The 21,859-nt window shown below is 39.7% G+C and overlaps 1 protein-coding gene across 2 annotated transcripts in view; it reads right to left on the reverse strand.

Moving 5' to 3' along the window:
- Positions 1-21,859, reverse strand: part of LOC131439392 (GTP-binding protein RAD) — a 191,218-nt gene that overhangs the window by 79,653 nt on the left and 89,706 nt on the right. The window contains exons 4-5 of one of the 2 annotated variants that reach the window (XM_058610335.1): positions 13,994-14,026; positions 13,403-13,522 (exon numbers count right to left, since the gene is read on the reverse strand). In XM_058610335.1, the coding sequence (XP_058466318.1) occupies positions 13,403-13,522; positions 13,994-14,026 (153 nt within the window). The remainder of the gene's footprint in view (positions 1-13,402; positions 13,523-13,993; positions 14,027-21,859) is intronic. The other variant, XM_058610337.1, reaches the window with a different exon arrangement.

Raw genomic sequence — 21,859 nt, forward strand, 5'->3', positions numbered from 1 at the left:
ACGTATTTTGGCAGGGAATCGTGCGTACTTTGGACTCAGAAAAATTCTTCGATCGAGAAAAGTACGCCACCGCACGAAATTGACCATCTACAAAACGTTTATTAGACCGTCATATCATACTTTACGTTCATTCTAAAACAAAATGTGATCGTAGCCAAATTTTGTGCTACAATCTCGTCAGTGCTTTACTTCCCTCCTGATCGCGTGAATGATCTAGACCTGATCGAACAGCACTTGAGTTCACTTTCATTGACAAGCGATACTATGCGTTTAAATGATAAAATCGTTATCTTGGGGGATTTCAATCAACCCGGTATTAAATGGATTCGAGGTTCTTGCGATTATATCTATCCGGATGCTACGTGCACTACAAAATCGCATTCTTCAGTACGACTGCTCGATGATTATCACACAGCTGGTCTAGTTCAGTTGAACGATAACTACAACAGTAACAATCGCCTCCTAGATCTGTGCTTCGCTAGTCATGAATTGTCTAGTACTTGTTCCATAATCATCGCACCTTCTCCACTAGTTAAATTATGTCGTCATCACCCCCCTCTTCTGTTCAATATACCGGAACATTCACCAACTGTATTCAGTAAAACCTCTGAAACCACTTACTACGACTTTAAAAATGGAAACTTTGATTCTATGAATCAGTTCTTACTATCATTAAATTCGATGAGCCTATTTTCTAATAGCGATTGCAATTCCATTGCTACGTTATGGTCTCATATAATGTCGTACTCCATCGAACAATTCATACCCAAAAAAATTCGACGAGAATCGGTTCATCCTCCATGGTCTAATATGACATTGAAACGTTATAAGCGCGCCAAGCGGTCTGCGCTGAGAAAATTAACTAAGCGTCCCTCGATCCAATTACGATCTCATTATATGTACCCTAACAACCGCTATAAACGATTGAACAAAATATTACATCAAAACCATCTTCTTCGTATACAAAATAATCTAAGAATGAACCCGAAACGCTTCTGGAATCATGTGAACGAACAGAGGAAAGAAACAGGACTACCAAACAAGATGTTTCTTAGCGACGCTGAATCATCGGCTTTAATTGATATTTGTAACCTATTTCAACGAAATTTTAGCAGTGTATTTTCGCACGAAATCTTATCCGATGATCAAATATCCAAAGCTATTATCAACGTTCCTCGTCGTTTTCCAATTGGCCCACACCCTTTAATTACTGATGTTATGATTGCAAAAGCTTGCTCTAAATTGAAATCATCCTCGAATGCTGGTTTGGATGGAATCCCCTCTTTAGTATTAAAAAATGCTCGAACAGCCTATTAATTCCACTATAAATACTATTCAACATATCACTTAATTCAGGAACGTTAACCGACATCTGGAAGAAATCATTCATTTTCCCTGTATTCAAAAAGGGAAACAAATATGATGCTTCCAATTATCGTGGGATAGCCGCACTATGCGCCGTATCCAAATTACTTGAAATTATTGTTCTCGAATTTGTTACGCATAACTGCAACAACTACATCTCCGAAAGTCAACACGGTTTTATGCCAAATCGATCAACCTCAACGAACCCATTATCTTACACATCCTTCATTATTCGATGTCTACAACCACGTCGACAAGTTGACTTTATATATACTGATTTCTCCACTGCTTTCGACAAAATAAACCATCAAATAACAGTTGCAAAACTCAATAGGCTTGGATTCGACGGATCACTACTTAGATGGCTACAGTCTTATCTAATTGGTCGTGAAATGTCAGTAAACATAGGAGACTGCATTACAGCATTTTTATTCTTGCTCTACCTCAACGATCTGAATTTTATATTGAAATGCCACAAACTATCTTTCGCAGATGACTATATTATCCAATAAAATCACCTGACGATACCATATTTTTGCAGTCACAGCTTGATATATTCGTGAACTGGTGTATTAGCAATAGAATAGTTTTAAATGCCTCGAAATGTTCCGTTTTGTCGTTTACTCGCAAACACTCGTTAATAAGGTGCGACTATAACATTTCGCAGAATATTCGAAAACGTGAGTCTATCGTTAAAGATCTAGGTATAATTCTTGATATCAAGCTAGATTTCAAAAGTTATATCGACTATGTGATTTCTAAGGCATCCAAGCTTTTATTTTTCGTTTTCCGCATCACCAAGAGCTTTGACAATGTACATTGTCTAAAAGCATTATATTGTTCTTTAGTCCGCTCGACACTTGAATATTCAGCTGTTGTCTGGTCACCTCATTGTCAAACCGACATAGAGCGGATTGAAGCCATTCAGCACAAATTTGTTAGATTAGCCCTGCGTAACCTACCTTGGAGAGATCCTGCTAATCTTCCTAGTTACATAGATCGCTGTAAGCTTATTGACTTGGATCGGTTATTTGTTCGTCGAAATATCTCCTAGGCAACTTTCGTTGCAGATTTACTTCAATCACATATCGACTGTCCCAAGCTTTTGCAGTTTATTAATCTCGACATTCATCGACGTAATCTACGTTCACACCCCTTTCTCAGATTACCTATTGCAAGAACAAATTATGGGTACAATGAACCATTCTCCAGTATATGCCGAACTTTCAACAACTGTTCTAATGTTTTCGATTTTCATTTATCTCGAAATATGATTAAACGATTGTTTCGTAATCACTTGTCTGATTAGCCTTACGATCAATATTTGTTTTGTAACCGACAATATTGTTTCTTCGTTCAACCCCCTCTTCGTCTCTCCACCATCTTCATTGGACACTAACTAGATTTGCACGCAGAAATTAACCCGGTCGTCCCTTTCTCTTTTTCTCTGTCTTCCACCATGCTTTCTTCGATCACTAATTAGATCTACATGCCGATTCTAACATCGTCGTTTTATTTTCCTTCCACCATCTTTTTAATCACTAATTAGATCTACATGCCGATTCTAACATCATCGTTAGCCCACGCTCCTTTACCACCTTCACCACCAACCCTCGTACTCCATTCGCCTACCCACTTTTTTCTTCTCTCTCACCTTTTTAGAAAGAGCACTATCACTGCCATGTAATGTTTGGTGTCGTCAACTTGTTATAGGGTTATAGATTTAGTTTTAATTGTTAGCTTTAATTGTTAGTCTTGATTGTTAGTTCTAATTGTTAGTGTTAAGTCCAAATGTATCTGTTGGATCATTGTAATTTGTTGATACTGATGAGGAGGTTTTATGCCTGCTGGAGAGAGAGATTGCCAAATTTCATCTCCATCGGGCTTTTCCCTGCTTCCAAATAAAGAAATAATAAAGAAATAGAGAAAGACCGGTTGTTCTCTATGGCCACGAGACCTGGACTATGTTGGCCGAGGACCAACGCGCCCTCAGTGTTTTTGAAAGAAAGGTACTGAGGACTATCTATGGCGGAGTGCAGATGGAAGACGGATCGTGGAGACGGCGTATGAATCACGAATTGCAACAGCTGCTAGGAAAACCACCTATCGTACGGACAGCTAAAATCGGACATCTACGATGGGCAGAGCATGTCATAAGGATGTCGGACGACAGCCCAGTGAAAATGGTTCTTGAATCTAATCCGACTGGTACAAGAAGAAGAGGGGCGCAGCGAACAAGGTCAAGCATCCGTGCCTTGAGTAGCTGGCGACGAGCAGCCATGGACCGAGTTATGTGAAGACGTATTTTTGATACAGCAAAGGACACCCCAGGCCTATAGCTGTTAGGTAAGGTAAGGTAAGGTAAGTATAAGTAGAGTTTGACATAAAGTTCCTTATTTTAAATCCCGCTTGAAGATGTACAAAGCGTACTTCATCGGCTACACGAATGACTTCGTCCTCAGTCTCTGCTATCAAGAAAATCATCGACATAGTGACCATTTATTATGGCCTCTGTCGCATCGGGAAATTCTGCATGCTCGCTCGCATTAAGATTTTTAATGTATTGAGCCGAGCATGGTGAACAGGCCAACGCAAATATCGCTACATCCATCACATAAACCAGTGGTTTCTCGGTTGGATTATCTCTGCACAAGAATCGTTGTGATTGACAGTCTTCTTTACGTATTCTGATCTGGTGAAACATTTCTTGAATGTCTGCACATACAGCAACAGCTCGTAGACGGAATCGATAAATAATTGCCGGTAGGGGTGTTAGAAGGCCTTTCAGCATTTTAGAATTGAAAGATACACCTTCAACTTGCGATGCAGCATCCCAGATCAATCTGCTTTTGTTCGGTTTCTTCGGACTCGTTACCACGCTCAATGGTAAATACCACACTCGGTTGGGGTCCGTTGCAGATACTTCCTCTGGTGTAGCTTTATAATCTCAACATAATTCTTTCACCATTTCATCAAAAATATGATCAGGAATTTAGGAAAATATTTTGAACAGTGTGTAATAACCACAAACATCCAAGGTAGACTATCCAGGTAGACTAGACTATCGCGACATTCTTCGGAGAGTTAACTTTTTGCGTGGTCGGAAACTAGAGAAGTCGGGTTTTTGAATTACTCGATTATTTAATAATCGAGTATAATTTTCAAAATATTCGATTAAACTTAAATCGATTATCTGGGTTATTAATCGATTACTCGATTATTCATTCGATTATTCTTATTGAATTTTCCAAACTATTCGATTAGTAATTAGTAATCGAATATTAGTTTCTAACTAATCGATTAAAAAACACTCGATTATCTGGATTATTAATCGATTGCTCGATTAATCGATCGATATTACGACATCCCTAGTCGCAACTCTCATTTGGACTTCAGTCGTCCGGTTGAGCAGTTGGCAATAAAAGCAGACCCCTTGCGTGGTATAAAGCCTCAAACGCTTATGGCGTGCTTTCATTTGGACTTCAATTGTATAAAGCAGTCGGCAGTGCTTTCATTTGGACTTCGGTCGTCAGGTGGAGTAGTCGTTAATAATGAGAGCAGAGCTTTTGCGTGGTATAAAGACTCGAACGATTAGGTCATGCTTTAATTTGGACTTCAATCGTTGGGAGCAGAAGTCAGCAGTGCTTTTATTTGGACTTCGGTCGTCAGGTGGAGCAGTCGGCAATAATGAGAGCAGACCTTTTGCGTTATACAAAACCTCAAACGCTCAGGTCGCAGAACCAGTTTCCCTTCGAAGAAGATCGATTACATCATCCTGTTGGTGGTCGTTTGCATTGGAGCAAAATAGAACGGAAAATGGTATCCATTGAAATGTGGAACATTATGCAAAATCAACCCTTCTAATAACTCTAATTGTTACCTAAAGAACTATAAAGATTGCTTCTTTGTAAATCGAAAAATAAAATTAGCTGTGTAGTGCAAATCTAAGATAATTTGATCAGTTTTTTTTTGCCAATTTCGTTTATCAGTGTTTAATATCTTAGAGAATTATACAATTTGGCTCTTCTGGGATGCCAGAAATGAATCCCGTACAGCATTTTGATAGTTTCCTTTACTGAAATATTGAAATCCGAAATGAAATAATCGACATCAAAATTCTCTACGGTGCCATTTAGAACCATAATTTTATACCCAAAGAATTATGCGAAGTTTTACTTCACTATACTGTATACGACCCATTTTTCAACCAGTTGTAGTTTGTAGTAAACTTTCTGCTAATTTGCTATATAAAATGCATAGCATCGACTCAGAAGCCATTCATTTCGAATTTGGCTGTCGTTGTCATCGTGTTGATTATGGTGCGATAGAGGAATCTCCAAGCGAAATATAAAGCTTGTCACCGCAAGCGGAAGATGCAGGTGACTCCAACAGAACACATATCAGTATCGCATTTACGGACAGCAGGTCAGCCTGGAGATAGATGACGGAACTCAGCGCTATCCATCGGAAGTCAATGGTATCCATCGAAATTTGAACTCAACTCGTCACTCTCCATCACGAACGCCTTCATAAAAGATTACCATTATTTTATCATAAAGAACTATACTGGTTATTTCGTAATATTTGTGTGTCAGAATGTTCAATGTAACTAATCTGTACTGTAGTTAAGGTGTATCGTCTTAAATTCTAGTAGTGTGACTAAATTCTAGTAACTTACACAATTCACACAATCGATCAACTAATTGATATTCGGAAGTATAAAGAAAGAGTGTCAGTTTTATTCGTATTCATGACATCCAGTTAAGTCTCTGATATTACACACCTGTACTTTTTTCAAACCACTATACAATGTTACCGGCATTACTCGGTACAGAACCGTATGACCAGCGCGCTATGATGATTTTGCGGACTGCTAAGCTTATTTGATGGAATTGGTGATTAATGAAGCAAAGGGTGATGGCGCAGGCGACATCCATCAACATAACAGTCTTTGGGTATTCTACAAGGCCACGGAGAGTAACTCTTCAAACAGGATCTACACAGCTCTTGCTGTCTCACCATCTTCCATTTTTCTCCAGGACTGAGTGTCTTGAACTTACCGCAGATATCCACCGCGTGTCCAAATCTACCACGTATAGAACAGGCCTTTTCAGTCTGCTGCTGATTTTTTACTATACGTACATCGCTGTGGTGATTTACAAAACCTTTTGATCGGACATTACCACCTTTCGCCCGGTATTCTTCGCATTTTACACTTCTAATCGTTGGTAAACAATATGTTGTAACTTCGTTTGCTTTCCGCATAATTTCTGTCAGAAATTGTCCAGAGGTCTCGATTGTATCGACTGAAACTGCAACTTTATATTTCACCCATTTAAGCTTTATATCACACGGTAACTTTTCGACAAATTCCTGCAAAAGCGACGGATTAGACTGATCGCCACTAGATGATCGCTGCTGCTAGCAGTAGCCTACTCCGCACCGCTTCCATTGCATCGCCTTTCAAACACCGTTGAAGGCGAATCAGATTTTCCGCATGCGAATATCCACACTCTCTTGTAGAGTTTTCCAAGCATCTCACAAATACTGGCCACTCTTCCGGACTAGCAGAAAATGCTGGTAAATCCTTTGGTATGACTTGGCGCGCTGCCAATTGCGCTTTTGTAAGAGAACTTACTCCTGGTTTGTGGAAAGTAAAGCGAATCGATTGACGGTCCGATTTACATTACAAATTCGTTGGGTTCTGAACGCTATTCAGCGAAAGTTGATTAAATCTATTTGAAACCCGACTTCGATCTGTCAAATTAAGTAACGCTGACGAGTGCCGATTAGAAGAGGGCATTCTGCTTGGTAGAGAAACCATGGTTGAAAATTTATCTAGTAGGCCAGCTAACAATTCCCATGTCTTTTCCACTTCTGTAATAGAGCATGTGCTATTTCGACTACTGTTAGCATCTAGTCGTGACTGCATAATTTCATATTTCTTTTGTATATACTCCTCCTCCAGCCTTTTTAGAGCCTCTTCTCGCAGTTTCTCCTCCATCAAGAATCAGGAATCAGAACAAATTGGCTCAAATGGCACGTTCCCCTTGATATTTGGAGATTTGTGCCTTGCCATCAATTTGTTTTTAGCATCATTTTCCCGATATAGATAGAGGGAAGGATTGAAAGGAAATGGTAAGGGTTGGACTAGGAGGATGGGAAAATCCCCTAAGGGATGCTGAACAATCTGCTGAGGATCACATTTAGTGGAAGCAATTCTGAGCTTTAAATTCTGAACCTCTACGAGGTCCCGAACAGTCTGCTGTTAATAAAACCTCCAACCCCCGAGAGGATTTAGAGATCTTACAAAAGCGACACCATTCTGCACTCTCGGAAGAATGCAGAACGACTCGCAGTATGTACGAGCAGAAGTAAATTCGGTACCCCCCAAAGGATGCCAAACAATCTGCTAAACCCTATTTAAGGTGAATACAGAAGGGATTCATTCACTCCAGGAAGAACGATGAACCCTTCTGACTATAGCTCCTTACCACATTGGGTGAGAAACGAGAAAATATCCTTCAATTTTAGCTCCGCATACACAGACTCAACCATGTATGGAGAACCAAAAACCCGGATACGTAGCTGCGTCAATGCGGGACAGTTACATATCAGATGATATGAAGTACCATAATCGCATTTACACAAATCACACGAATAATACTCAGCACGTTGAATAGTAGCCATGTGATAATTGAGTTTGCATGGCCAGTCAGAGCTCTGACCAGAATACTTCAATGATACTTGGAGAAATGCAGTAGACACTTTGACATTTTCAGATTTAAATCTGGTAGAAATGCTTTTGTCTGAGCGCAAGTTTGCAAGCTGCGCCAGTAGCTGGCATGTTTGGATGCAGCCCAAGAACGTATCTTGTGCTTTATCCAACTAGTTGAAAGTGGTAAAGCTGGTTCAGGACCAACGAAATCATTCGTTGCACCAGCTCTAGCCAACTCATCAGCCCATTCATTTCCAGTAATACCAGAATGGCCGGGTACCCATAAGAAGTAAACAGCATTTGAAATGCTGAGGTCTTCAATTTGAGTTCGACATGCGATCACTAGATTCGACCGTGAGTCATTCGAACTGAGTGCTTTTAAGGCTGCCTGACTGTCGGAACAAAAATAAATACGTTTACCACAGATCCTCCACACAGAATTGCGTAGATTTCTGCTTGGAACACAGTACAGTATCTACCAAGTGAATGAGACTGCTCCAGCCTCATTTCACGACAGTAGACACCAGCACCAGCACGACCATTCAACAGAGAACCGTCCGTAAAACAAACTATGTGTTCATCAAGTTGTCGTTCCAGACAACCAGACAACCATTCCTAACGAAGAGGATAGCTCACATTGAATGTTTTAAAAGGAAAACTGCATGTGAGAGTTAGGTCACTAGGAGCGAGTAAATACTCATCCCACGTAACCATTTGAGACCACAAGCGAGTGTGGCTGGTAGCATAATGTAATGGGTTACTGTTCCAAAGCCCTGTAACCCTAAGACGGTATGCACAAGATAATGCTTCTTGTTTTAGGAACACATGTAGTGGTTTAATACACAGTAGCGCCTCTAGAGCAGCATTAGGAGTTGTCGTGAATGCTCCTGTCATCGCCATTAGGACCATCCTTTGGAGATGATTTAGCTTTGACTGAACTGTCGCGACTTCTCCTTTCTGCCACCATACAAGACATCCATATGCTAAAATTGGTCTAACAATAGTTGTGTAGATCCAATGAATATATCTGGGTTTGAGTCCCCATGATTTTCCAAAAGCTCGTCTGCATTGGCCGAAAGCCATGCAAGCTCTTTCAATCCTGAAGTCAATGTGAGCAGACCAATTCAGTTTTGAGTCAAGAATAACCCCGACGTATTTAACTTGATCGACCACAGTGACCTCTGCAACGGACGAGCTCCTGTAATTATCCTACGATGAGTGAAAAGCACCATTTGATGTTTTGCCCGGATTTACAGATAATCCAACCTGACAACACCATTGTTCAACAGATCGCAGGGCTTGCTGCATTAAATCAAAGAGAGTGTTAATGCTTATACCGGTCATCAATATATGGTAATCGTCGGCAAAACCATAAGTCGGAAATCCAAGGTTATTAAGTTTCCTTAACAAACCATCAGCGACTAGGTTCTATAAAAGTGGGGATAGTACACCACCTTGAGGAAAAACCCAAGATATTCCGTCCACGACTGCAATGTTTAACCTCCTGCAGCCATTCAGCCATCGGCACGGAAATACACCTTGACTTAGGAGTTCCTATTTTTGTGGCCTTTTACGACATGGAACAGGAAACCAGTGGATCAATTCTTGGTAAAAAATAATTCCGCCGGATACCACACGGCTTGAGCATCTAGTCGTGACTGCATAATTTCATATTTCTTTTGTATATACTCCTCCTCCAGCCTTTTTAGAGCCTCTTCTCGCAGTTTCTCCTCCATCAACTGTTTCTTGGCCAGTGCAGACTCTGCTTCTTCACGGTATCGTTTTTCTTCCAAGCATTTGCGTTCAAATTCTGCTTCTTTTTCCATTATAACCTTCAACTGTAATTGGTGTTTCTGTTCAAGGGCAGTTTCGTGTTCTCTTTGCTCCTTTTCAATTTGAAGACGTTGAATCTCCAGGCGTTGTCGCTCATTTAACTGTTGTAGCTCCAAAGCAGCTCTAGCGGCTCTGGTAGACATCATCGTACTAGCTTTGGAACTGAGTTCATCATTTTCCTGAGATATTTTGTCGCACATGGGACAATTCCATTCGCACTCTGCCACCGAGTCTCCTACTCCCACACACTGGTTATGGTACCATTGCTGGCATCGATCGCAAGCCACCATACCATAATCGTCCGGATCATTACACAAACCGCAACTGTAAGTTGGTGCTTTCCTATTGTTCTTCGGCATATCTTTTCTATCCGTTCTACTCCGTGCTTTGAATCTATCAGTTTAACCTCGAATTCCGAACAAAATCATAAAGAATGTCGTTGAAACCTGTCACGACGAGGTTAGAAATTTTCAGAATGTCGTGGAAGTCCGTCACGACGAGGTAAAAATAACACAATCCTCTAGCGTAATTCAATCTAGCTTCAAGCTGTAAATTTATTCCAGATTAGTTTACTATTTTGCTTAATTTCGAGAAACTTACATTTTGGTGTTTATTTAACTGATAAATATAATAGCACAAATTATATAACTTATTTAAAACGTAGCAATATTTGTTCGACCACGTTTTTGCCTTTCTCGTATAGAAAGGTTATGCAATCACTGTGAAAACCGACTTTTGAACCGACGCCCGGAGGGCCGAGTGTCATATACCATTTAACTCAGTTCGTCGAGTACGCAAAATGTCTGTGTGTGTGCATGTGCGTATGTGTGCATGTAACGTTTTTTTGCACTAACTATTCTCGGAGATGGCAGAACCGATTTTCACAAACTTAAATTCAAATGAAAGGTACAAAATTCCTGAATATAATTTGAATCCGACTTCCGGTTCCGGAGATATGGGGTAAAATGTAGAAAAACATGAAAATATGTGTTCTAATTTTTCTCATAGATGGCGTGACCGATTTTCACAAACTTAGGTTCAAATTAAAGGTCCTGTGGTCCCATACTATTATATACTAAAAATGTTATACCACTGAAAAGGGCGAAAACCGTAAAAAGTTTTCTAAATCGACCTCAAATCTTCTCCAATTGATTGGTTTTATCAGTAGACGGTCAAACAAACCGATTTTGGTTATTATTTTAAGAATCGAAGAAAATTATTTTGAAGAATACCACAATATTATAGAAGTAAGTAAGGCAGCATTACACCACTAGGTGGGTTAAAACAGGTTTTACTTGTGTTCTAACTTAATGTACTTCAACGAGGTAATAACTGTCACTGAAGTACAGTAGATGAGTCGTTGGTTTTACTGATTTTAGCACAAACGTTGTCATCACTACCAGGGGTGCGCGAATAGGTTTTCGCTTTCCCAACAAAAGGCGAACAATCTGCAAAATAATATGGCGACTCTACTATTGAAATGACTATTTGTACAAAAGCCGTAACCAAACGATACTAAATCAGTGAAAGCCAAGACTTAAATACGAAAAAAGAAACAAAACAAACCAAGTACTGTTACAAAGATGAAATATGTTACTATAGAATCACTTGAAATATAAATTTTACAGAGATGTAAAGAGTAAAGAAAATAAAAATTAATTTAAATGAAAATGATACAAAACCCAAAAGATCATAATCGCTGTTACGAGTATGGAAACTCATTTCAAATATCGCTTCATTGAATCGAGTACTTTGACGCTAATTCATTTATTGCCTTTGGAGATTTTGTACATATTTTTCTTAAAATGACCTCCAAATTTTGGAGAATGTTTCAAATTCGGTTATTCATTTGAGCCGAAACGTCTTCAATTGGCCCAGACACGATCCAAATCATATCAACCCATTCGAGACGTTTTTGGCCATATTTTTCTCTAAACATCGTTTTTTGCAGAGTACTTAGAAATTTCAAATTATTTGCTGTTATGAACTATGAACAGTTCCGTACAATATACTTTAACCAATACTTCTGCCACTTTTACGATCATCATCAATAGAACGGGCTTTGGGAATCATCACATTGACATTTTCACCTCTTTGAAACAATTTATCGACTTTCTCACATACTGAAAAATTCCTGAGATCGAATTAAAAACAATTGTTGATTCACTTTATCATTCAACTTCATTGATCACGAACAATCATGACAACACTCTTCTGGAACCGCCTTTCACATAGGTCGTTTGATTTTTTTGATTTTGTGAGTGCTTCAAATAGTTTCCATCCAAAGATAATTTTTTAGCAGTACGAAATTCACCTGAACAGCTGTAGGTACAGAAATATGGGGAACAAGTGCAGAACGCACAGAAGTAAGTGTGGAAGGTACAGGAACAGGCACAGAAAGTGAAAAAAATAGAGAAAGTACAGGAACAAGTACAGACATGAGAGAAACAAAAACGGAAAATACTGGAACAAGTGCAGACAGGACAGGCAAATTTAGAGAAAGCACAGGAACAAATATAGAGTACTGAAATACCAAGGCTTTTAGATGTTAAATCTCGATTATCAGGCTCAGAATTACCTTAATTTTAAACGCTTCCAACTAGGTGACCTGAAGATGGATATATATTACTTCTCGATGAAGATTAGGTCCTGAGTGAATTGCTTAGAGTATCATAATAATCGAAAGAGGAAGTAAACAAAGACAATTTGTCATTTACAGTTAGAAGTTAATCCAATGTTAATAGAGAAATAATATAAATCCTTCCTTAAATCACCTAGTTAGAAGCGTTTAAAATAACGGTAATTCTGAGCCTATTATGTAAGTACAAGGTTTTCTGTAACCCCAAACCAAAATTAATAGGGAATTGCAAATCAGTGGACACCCACACAAACGAACACATATTTGGTATGCATCGCCGCACTGCACACATGTTAAATGTACCAAATCTATCGACAAATTACAAAATTAGGTCTGGAAAATTTATCGCCAAAAGTTCTGAATTGGCATGCTGGTTCCCGTAGAACCGGCTGATCGATACTCAATATACTCAAGCAAACGCGATGTGTAGCAGACGGAAAAAAACACTTATAGTTTAGCTTATATTTGTGATTAGGGCACATAACCGTTTATAATTTTATTTACGTTCCGTCTTAGGCTCGTTAGTGCAGAGCAGTTCAAATTGAACTACTTCGTGCAAACTTAAGCAGTTCAACTTGAACCGCTAAGCAGACGTAAAGTTAACGCTATTTTTCATTTCCATCTCTGGGGGGATCGATTTGGTGAGAAAAAAAGATCCTAAATCAATCCCCAAATGTTTGGTTTGCTGCCTCCCAAAGACTGGGTTAGTAGTTAGTAGTTATCATTTTCTCAAAAAAATAGTCTATTTGTATAGGTTCTGCCGCATGAATGAAAGAACGATATGAACATAGTTTGAACACTAGCTTCATAAAATAGAATTAAATTGGTTTCGATACATGTATGCTTACCTTGTTTCGAAGAGCTAAACGTTCTCAGTCTATAATTATCGTCATCATCTTGATCGTCGATTTGGAGCTGTTGCATATTTATTTGGGGTACATCTAGGAATATGTTAGATTTTCTCGTAGCTGAAAACAAAAACGTTCATTTTATAAGCAATAGTAAAGAACATAACTCGTATAGTGTTCTAATCATAAATTATTATAAGGGAGAACCATTTTAGGGCGTAATGAAATAACAAACGGGTAATACAACACTCTAAATTAACCGCCAGAAAATTCAACATGTACTTGAGGTACAGAAATAACAGAAAAATTTGTGCGAAATAAAATTATATAGTTCTTACTACATCACTTTGTTTATCCCAGGCTTTAACTTCGAAGATGAAAATCAATCATATTTGTAATTTAGGTACGTTCAAGAACAATTTTACTAATTATAAAAAAAAAATCAACCGAAAAAAGACTTCGCTGCTATTTATTATTATTGAAAGTACATACCAAAAATCAATTGAGGATTACCGTTACTGGAGATAACAAGAAAACAAAATCAAGAGGAAGAACAACATTTTGATTACAAATTTAGAGGATTTCTCATACCTAATTTAGTTCGAACGTTTTGAATTCTTCTATCTGTAATATAAATATGAATAAAGTAGAAAGAATAAGCTTCCGAATTAGATGCGCATTTTACACTGAATGTATGGTTAGAATTTATTTCAAATTACATAACATAATCAACTATTTTTTAGTTAAAATCACACAAAAACAGATAATAACTAGTGATTTGCAGTCTCGATATTACCAGGAATTATGAGATAACTAGGAAATGGAATAACTGAGGCAAAAATTGCCATTAAGATCCAATTCTATGAGCCTCAAAGGAAGTAAGCCTTGATATTATTTTGTGGAATTTGTATTTTGTTTGGACAGACCTCGCCGACGAAGACGGAGGGAAGGATGATTTAAAAAAACATCCATTACAGCTAGGCTTTTACTCAAGTTATCTTTGCCGTTGTGTAGCTTCAACCTTCAGCTAAATCAAAGTCTTGACACTACATTCCTTTTGTGGAATTTGACCATTCTATTTCAAATGCCACTAAGAATCCCTCCAGCTCAGAACTCGAACATACGATAAATGATTTGTAAGACTATCGCCATATGCATTGAACCGCCAACCCCGGTTTCAACCTCCAGCTAACTGACGTTTGTCTGTCACATAGATACGCGTTTACAAAGTTAATCCATGGATCGAAATAATTGCTGTTTTATAAAATATTTAAGCTGTCAGGTTTAATCCCGTGTCCCGTCTAGTTCCGGCCTCTTCTAATAATTTATTAAATTTTTTGGAGGAGGGAGGGGGGTTCTAGTCTAGAATTCTAGTGCTCTTTTAGATTGCACAGTGAAATTTTTGTTTCGAAAGTTTCATGGCTATCGAGAATCCACTACCGGTGAAACCTGCAGTAGCAGGTCCTTCGAAGCGTTACAAAGGACACTGTCAAAAAATGGTGCAGAATGACTGGAAATAAAAGCACAGACTAACAAACATGACACTATGAGTAATTTCTTCTAAAAAAAACTTCGTGGTGCACTAGTTCCACCTATATTGAACTGCGCGAACTATTTACTATTGGTTCACCCCTTGTGTTGTCCCGATTTGACGGTTCAATGCATAGGACGCTGGTCTTACAAGCCAGTTGTCGTATGTTCGAGCCCCGACCTGGAAGGATTCTTAGTGTCAGTAGGATCCATAGTACTAGTCATGCAATGATTCCGTACGCTAAGAATCGGCTGCGAGGTCTGTTGAAACAGAAAGGTCAAATTCCACAAAAGGAATGTAATACCAAGACTTTCATCCGGCGGAATTATTTTTTACCAAGAATTGATCCACTGGTTTCCTGTTCCATGTCGTAAAAGGCCACAAAAATAGGAACTCCTAAGTCAAGGTGTATTTCCGTGCCGATGGCTGAATGGCTGCAGGAGGTTAAACAATGCAGTCGTGAACGGAATATCTTGGGATTTTCCCTTACCGTGTTAAGCGAAGCTCTGGCACAGTGGACGACTTCTTTCTTCGCAACTCGTGGGATTTAAATGATTAAAACATTTAAAAAAATCCTTACATGGTTCGCTATAGGCGATTATAAGCCAATATATTTGGTTTCTTGTAGTTGTTGTACGGTAAGTGCTGGAGGTGGAGTGTTCGTTACTTTAATTGATAATGGTTAGAGTGGCACAAATCAATCTCCAGCATAAACGTACAGCAACTATGAATCTATCCAGACTTCTGCAAGAAGGTAAAGCTTCTTTAGCTTTGGTTCAAGAACCATATTTCCAAAAGGGAAACTTCTACGTTGGAAAATTGTTAAACCCAGTCTTTGTTGCCTTTAACAAGACCGGAATGACTAATCCACGTGAAATGCCTCGAGCATGCATACTTGCAAATAGTGCTCTCGATGTCTCTCTCATATCGGAGCTCACAACTCGGGATATTTGTGCTGTCACAGTTGGTATGACTACTGATGGCATAGACAGAAAATATGTCTATTGTTCGGCATATTTGCCGCATAACCAACCTTCGCCAAGCGATGACTTCAAAAAGGTTGTATCATACTGCTGCAAAAGTGATTTACCGCTTGTAATCGGCAGTGACATAAATGCTCACCATATCATTTGGGGCAGCACAGATATAAATTCGAGAGGCTCTGATATGATGGAATTTGTGAGCAGTACAAACCTGCACATAGTCAATGCAGGAAACCGTCCAACTTTTGCGAGATCTGGCAGAGAGGAGGTTTTGGACGTAACTCTCTGCTCTGATAGAATTGCGCATGAGTTGGTGAATTGGCTCGTCTCCGATGAGCTCGAACCTTCGTTGTCTGATCATAAGTACATATTTTTTGATCATTCAAACGTTAAATTTGATATTATCACATATCGTAATCCCAAATCTACAAACTGGGACCTCTATGAAGAGGGCTTGGCGACTAGATTTTACGGGTACCAACCAACAATTGAAACCCCAATTGATTTGGAAAATGTTGTCGACGAGACAAACTCACTCATAGTTGCAGCATATGAAGAGGCTTGTCCACTTCGGATTGTGCGAGCTACTAGAGGAACTCCTTGGTGGAATGCTGAACTTGCTAGACTAAGGAAACTATGCAGAAGAGCTTGGAACCACCGTCGCAGAAATGGGTCGGAGGCATTCGTGTTGGCTCGAAGGGCTTACAAAAATGCTCTTCGATCGTCTGAGCGAAGTGGTTGGAAAAGCCTCTGCACAAATGTCTCTAGTCTCAACGAGGCTAGCAGATTAAATAAGTTACTTTCGAAGTCTAAGGACTTTAATGTCAGTTTCTTAAGAACTTCAGATGGTGAACACTTGTCTGATGAAGGTGATGTACTTTACTATCTTTTTAACACTCACTTTCCAGGATGTATGGATCCATCACCGACAGCTCTTCCCGAGACTTTTTCAGGTAGTTACGATTCTTGGGCCCTTGCTCGAAGCGTTGTGACGATTGAATCGGTCAAATGGGCAGTTGAGAGTTTTGCTCCGTACAAGTCTCCTGGAAAGGATGGAGTTTTCCCAGTGTTACTGCAGAAAGGGTATGAACATTTCAAACATGTTTTGAAGAAAATACTTACTTTTAGTCTTGCGACAGGATATATTCCAAGAGCCTGGCAGGAAATAATTGTCAAATTTATTCCCAAGGGCGGTCGCGACACTTATGAGGAAGCGAAGAGTTTCAGGCCTATCAGTCTAAGCTCATTTCTTCTTAAAACAGTGGAACGCATAGTCGATCACTATATCAGAAATGTTAGTTTGGGCCTGCATCCGCTACATGGAATGCAACATGCTTACCAGCGTGGAAAGTCCACTACAACCCTGTTACATGATGTTGTGTACAACATTGAAAAAGCTTTCTCACAAAAGCAATCTTGCTTGGGAGTTTTCCTAGATATTGAAGGTGCCTTTGATAACGTGTCTTTCAATTCAATTCTGGAAGCAGCCCGTGGTCATGGCATACCTTCAAGTATCACAAATTGGATACACGCAATGCTTAGCAATCGACTTCTTTGCTCATCGCTTCGGCAAGCAGAGATTAGAAAGCTAAGTGTCTGTGGGTGTCCTCAAGGTGGTGTACTATCCCCACTTTTATGGAACCTTGTCGCTGATGGTTTGTTAAGGAAACTTAATAACCTTGGATTTCCGACTTATGGTTTTGCCGACGATTATCATATATTGATGACCGGTATAAGCATTAACACTCTCTTTGATTTAATGCAGCAAGCCCTGCGATCTGTTGAACAATGGTGTTGTCAGGTTGGATTATCTGTAAATCCGGGCAAAACATCAATGGTGCTTTTCACTCATCGTAGGATGATCACAGGAGCTCGTCCGTTGCAGTTCTTTGGTTCAGAGGTCACTGTGGTCGAACAAGTTAAATACGTCGGGGTTATTCTTGACTCAAAACTGAATTGGTCTGCTCACATTGACTTCAGAATTAAAAGAGCTTGCATGGCTTTCGGCCAATGTAGACGAGCTTTTGGAAAATCATGGGGACTCAAACCCAGATATATTCATTGGATCTACACAACTATTGTTAGACCAATTTTAGCATATGGATGTCTTGTATGGTGGCAGAAAGGAGAAGTCGCGACAGTTCAGTCAAAGCTAAATCATCTCCAAAGGATGGTCCTAATGGCGATGACAGGAGCATTCACGACAACTCCTACTGCTGCTCTAGAGGCGCTACTGTGCATTAAACCACTACATGTGTTCCTAAAACAAGAAGCATTATCTTGTGCATATCGTCTTAAGGTTACAGGGCTTTGGAACAGTAACCCATTAGATTATGCTACCAGCCACACTCGCTTGTGGTCTCAAATGGTTACGTGGGATGAGTATTTACTCGCTCCTAGTGACCTAACTCTCACATGCAGTTTTCCTTTCAAAACATTCAATGTGAGCTATCCTTTTCGTGAGGAATGGTTGTCTGGTTGTCTGGAACGACAACTTGATGAACACATAGTTTGTTATACGGACGGTTCTCTGTTGAATGGTCGTGCTGGTGCTGGTGTCTACTGTCGTGAAATGAGGCTGGAGCAGTCTCATTCACTTGGTAGATACTGTACTGTGTTTCAAGCAGAAATCTACGCGATTCTGTGTGGAGTACAATCGGCACTTCAGCAGAGGATCTGTGGTAAGCGAATTTATTTTTGTTCCGACAGTCAGGCAGCCTTAAAAGCACTCAGTTCGAATGACTCACGGTCGAATCTAGTGATCGCATGTCGAACTCAAATTGAAGACCTCAGCATTTCAAATGCTGTTTACTTCTTATGGGTACCCGGCCATTCTGGTATTACTGGAAATGAATGGGCTGATGAGTTGGCTAGAGCTGGTGCAACGAATGATTTCGTTGGTCCTGAACCAGCTTTACCACTTTCAACTAGTTGGATAAAGCACAAGATTCGTTCTTGGGCTGTATCCAAACATGCCAGCTACTGGCGCAGCTTGCAAACTTGCGCTCAGACAATAGCATTTCTACCAGATTTAAATCTGAAAATGTCAAAGTGTCTACTGCATTTCTCCAAGCATCATTGCAGTATTCTGGTCAGAGCTCTGACTGGACATTGCAAACTCAATTATCACATGGCTACTATTCAACGTGCTGAGTATTATTCGTGTGATTTGTGTGAATGCGATTATGGTACTTCATATCATCTGATATGTAACTGTCCCGCATTGACGCAGCTACGTATCCGGGTTTTTGGTTCTCCATACATGGTTGAGTCTGTGTATGCGGAGCTAAAATTGAAGGATATTCTCTCGTTTCTTATCCAATGTGGTAAGGAGCTATAGTCAGAAGGGTTCATCGTTCTTCCTGGAGTGAATGAATCCCTTCTGTATTTACCTTAAATAGGGTTTAGCGGATTGTTTGGCATCTTTTAGGGGGTGCCGAATTTACTTCTGCTCGTACATACTGCGAATCGTTCTGCATTCTTCCGGGAGTGCAGAATGGTGTCGCTTTTGTAAGATCTTCAAATCCTCTCGGGAGTTGGAGGTTTTATTAACAGCGGACTGTTCGGGACCTCGTAGAGGTTCAGAATTTACTTCTGCTTCCACTAAATGTGATCCTCAGCAGATTGTTCGGCATCCCTTAGGGGTGCAGAATTTACTTCTGCTTTTATGTGTTTTTGTGTCGTCAATTTTTCCCATCCTCCTAGTCCAACCCTTACCATTTCCTTTCAATCCTTCCCTCTTATATATCGGGAAAATGATGCTAAAAACAAATTGATGGCAAGGCACAAATCTCCAAATATCAAGGGGAACGTGCCATTTGAGCCAATTTGTTCTGATTCCTGATTCCTGATACAAGCCAGTTGTCGTATGTTCGAGCCCCGACCTGGAAGGATTCTTAGTGTCAGTAGGATCCATAGTACTAGTCATGCAATGATTCCGTACGCTAAGAATCGGCTGCGAGGTCTGTTGAAACAGAAAGGTCAAATTCCACAAAAGGAATGTAATACCAAGACTTTGCTTCACCCCTTGTTTTATGTAAAAGTATAGCTACTTGCAGGTATGCCTGATTTCATCAGGCTTTGTAGAATATTTGAAAAAGAATCGTCGCAATAAACTATAGGACTACATTGATAATATATTTAATGCTTTTAGCAATGTTTCAATGCAACAATTTATTTCTCTCAACGTTGTTCAGAAAAGTGACTTCTCATGTACGTGGAACCGATTATTGGTTTGAGGTATAACACATGGATCAATAAGTCCCGAGACTAACAATGCAAACAACATTTTTGCAAATTTTTTTTTATTCATCAACATAATCACCTTTTAGGGTGATACAATGATTCCAACGTTTTTCCAATTTTTCAATACCATGTTTATAAATAAAATTATCTTTCGCTTCAAAATAAGCTTCAGTTTCAGCGATGACCTCCTCATTTGAGCCAAATCTTTTTCCCTGGAGCATTTTTTTAAGATCAGCAAAGAGCCAGTAGTCACTGGAGGCTAAATCTGGCGAGTATGGGGGGTGGAGAAGCAGATCAAAGCCCAATTCGTTCAATTTCGCCATTGTTTTCATCGACTTGTGGCAGGGTGCATTTTGTTCCATCGAAAGCAATCGCGGCACCCACTTGGAAAAAACCTTTTTCATGCTCAATTTTTCATGAAGGATAGTAAATACACTTCCATATGATATCTATGTCATCTCTGCAATCTCACGGAGCTTCACTTTACGATCTTTCATTATAATTTTTGTCACTTCACTCACATTTTCCGGTGTAACGGCTTCCACAGGTCTACCCGAGCGTTCCGCGTCATTTGTGTCGGTACGACCACGTTTAAACTCGGCGAACCACCGACAAATCGTTGCTTTTGATGGACAAGAGTCCGGATAACATTTTTCAATCCATTGTTTCGCTTGCACGGTGTTTTTACCCATTAAAAAACAATGTTTCATCAAAACACGAAACTCGGTTTTTTTTTCATTTTTTAAACAAACTACAAAACGACTTTACTTAAACCTCGATAACTCAGCTGTTTCTGGTCGGATCGACTTAAAGTTTTGACCCGTTTCAAGCAAAGGATAGTACTCTAGAAAGACGTGGTTACTGGTTTACTACGAGCGCCATCTCTGCTTTAGAGGACTTATTGATCCATGTGTTATACATAGCTGTAAAATTAAGAATTTTTGGTAGTATACCATTCGCTGTATTTCGCTGTTCATTAAAGCAGTGGTGATAAAGGGTTTCGAAATCTTACCGCAGTTACAAATTGCTTACCAGACCATAGCTTGCTTATAAAATTTTTCGACTTCAATCGATATCTCGGACTGGTTTAAGAATCGTATTGTACAGCTTTCGAACCCTCGGCCTGATCGATGCTTCTTGTTACGGACTACGTCTTGATTGTTTCAGCTTCTTGTAGGTTCGAAGATTCAAACGTTCTTTAGCACGAAGAACATTTGACTTCGAAGTGCCCACTTTTTTGGCCACATCCCGAACTGAAACCTCCTTCTTTTGCTCGAACGCCTTCAGTATACGTTTATCCAACTGAGGGTTAGCAGGACCTTTTTTTCGACCCGTTTTCGGTTTATCCTCACCGAACTTCCTGATTGCATTTCGCACGGCTTTTTCACTTACTCCTTCCATTTTTGCTATCTTTCTCAGTGACATTCGTATTGCATAGGCGGTTCAATGCATAGGACGCTTTCTGTGCACCATTTGTACAATCTCGACGTAATTTTTCGACGTTGTTCTGCTGAAAGTCCACGCATTAAGAAACAAACTAATGAAAACGAATATACAACTGCAATATACAAGTGGTTAGAGAAGAGTATAAACAACAGGACGCAGCCATAAAAATTGTCTTTACAGAGAATGAACCTACCCGAGCGTCTGTTCCCCATGTTGGCTGCTCGGCCATTTTTCGGCTGCTCGGCCATCCAT

Source organism: Malaya genurostris, chromosome 3, assembly GCF_030247185.1.
Source record: "Malaya genurostris strain Urasoe2022 chromosome 3, Malgen_1.1, whole genome shotgun sequence".
Taxonomy (NCBI): Eukaryota; Metazoa; Arthropoda; class Insecta; order Diptera; family Culicidae; genus Malaya; species Malaya genurostris.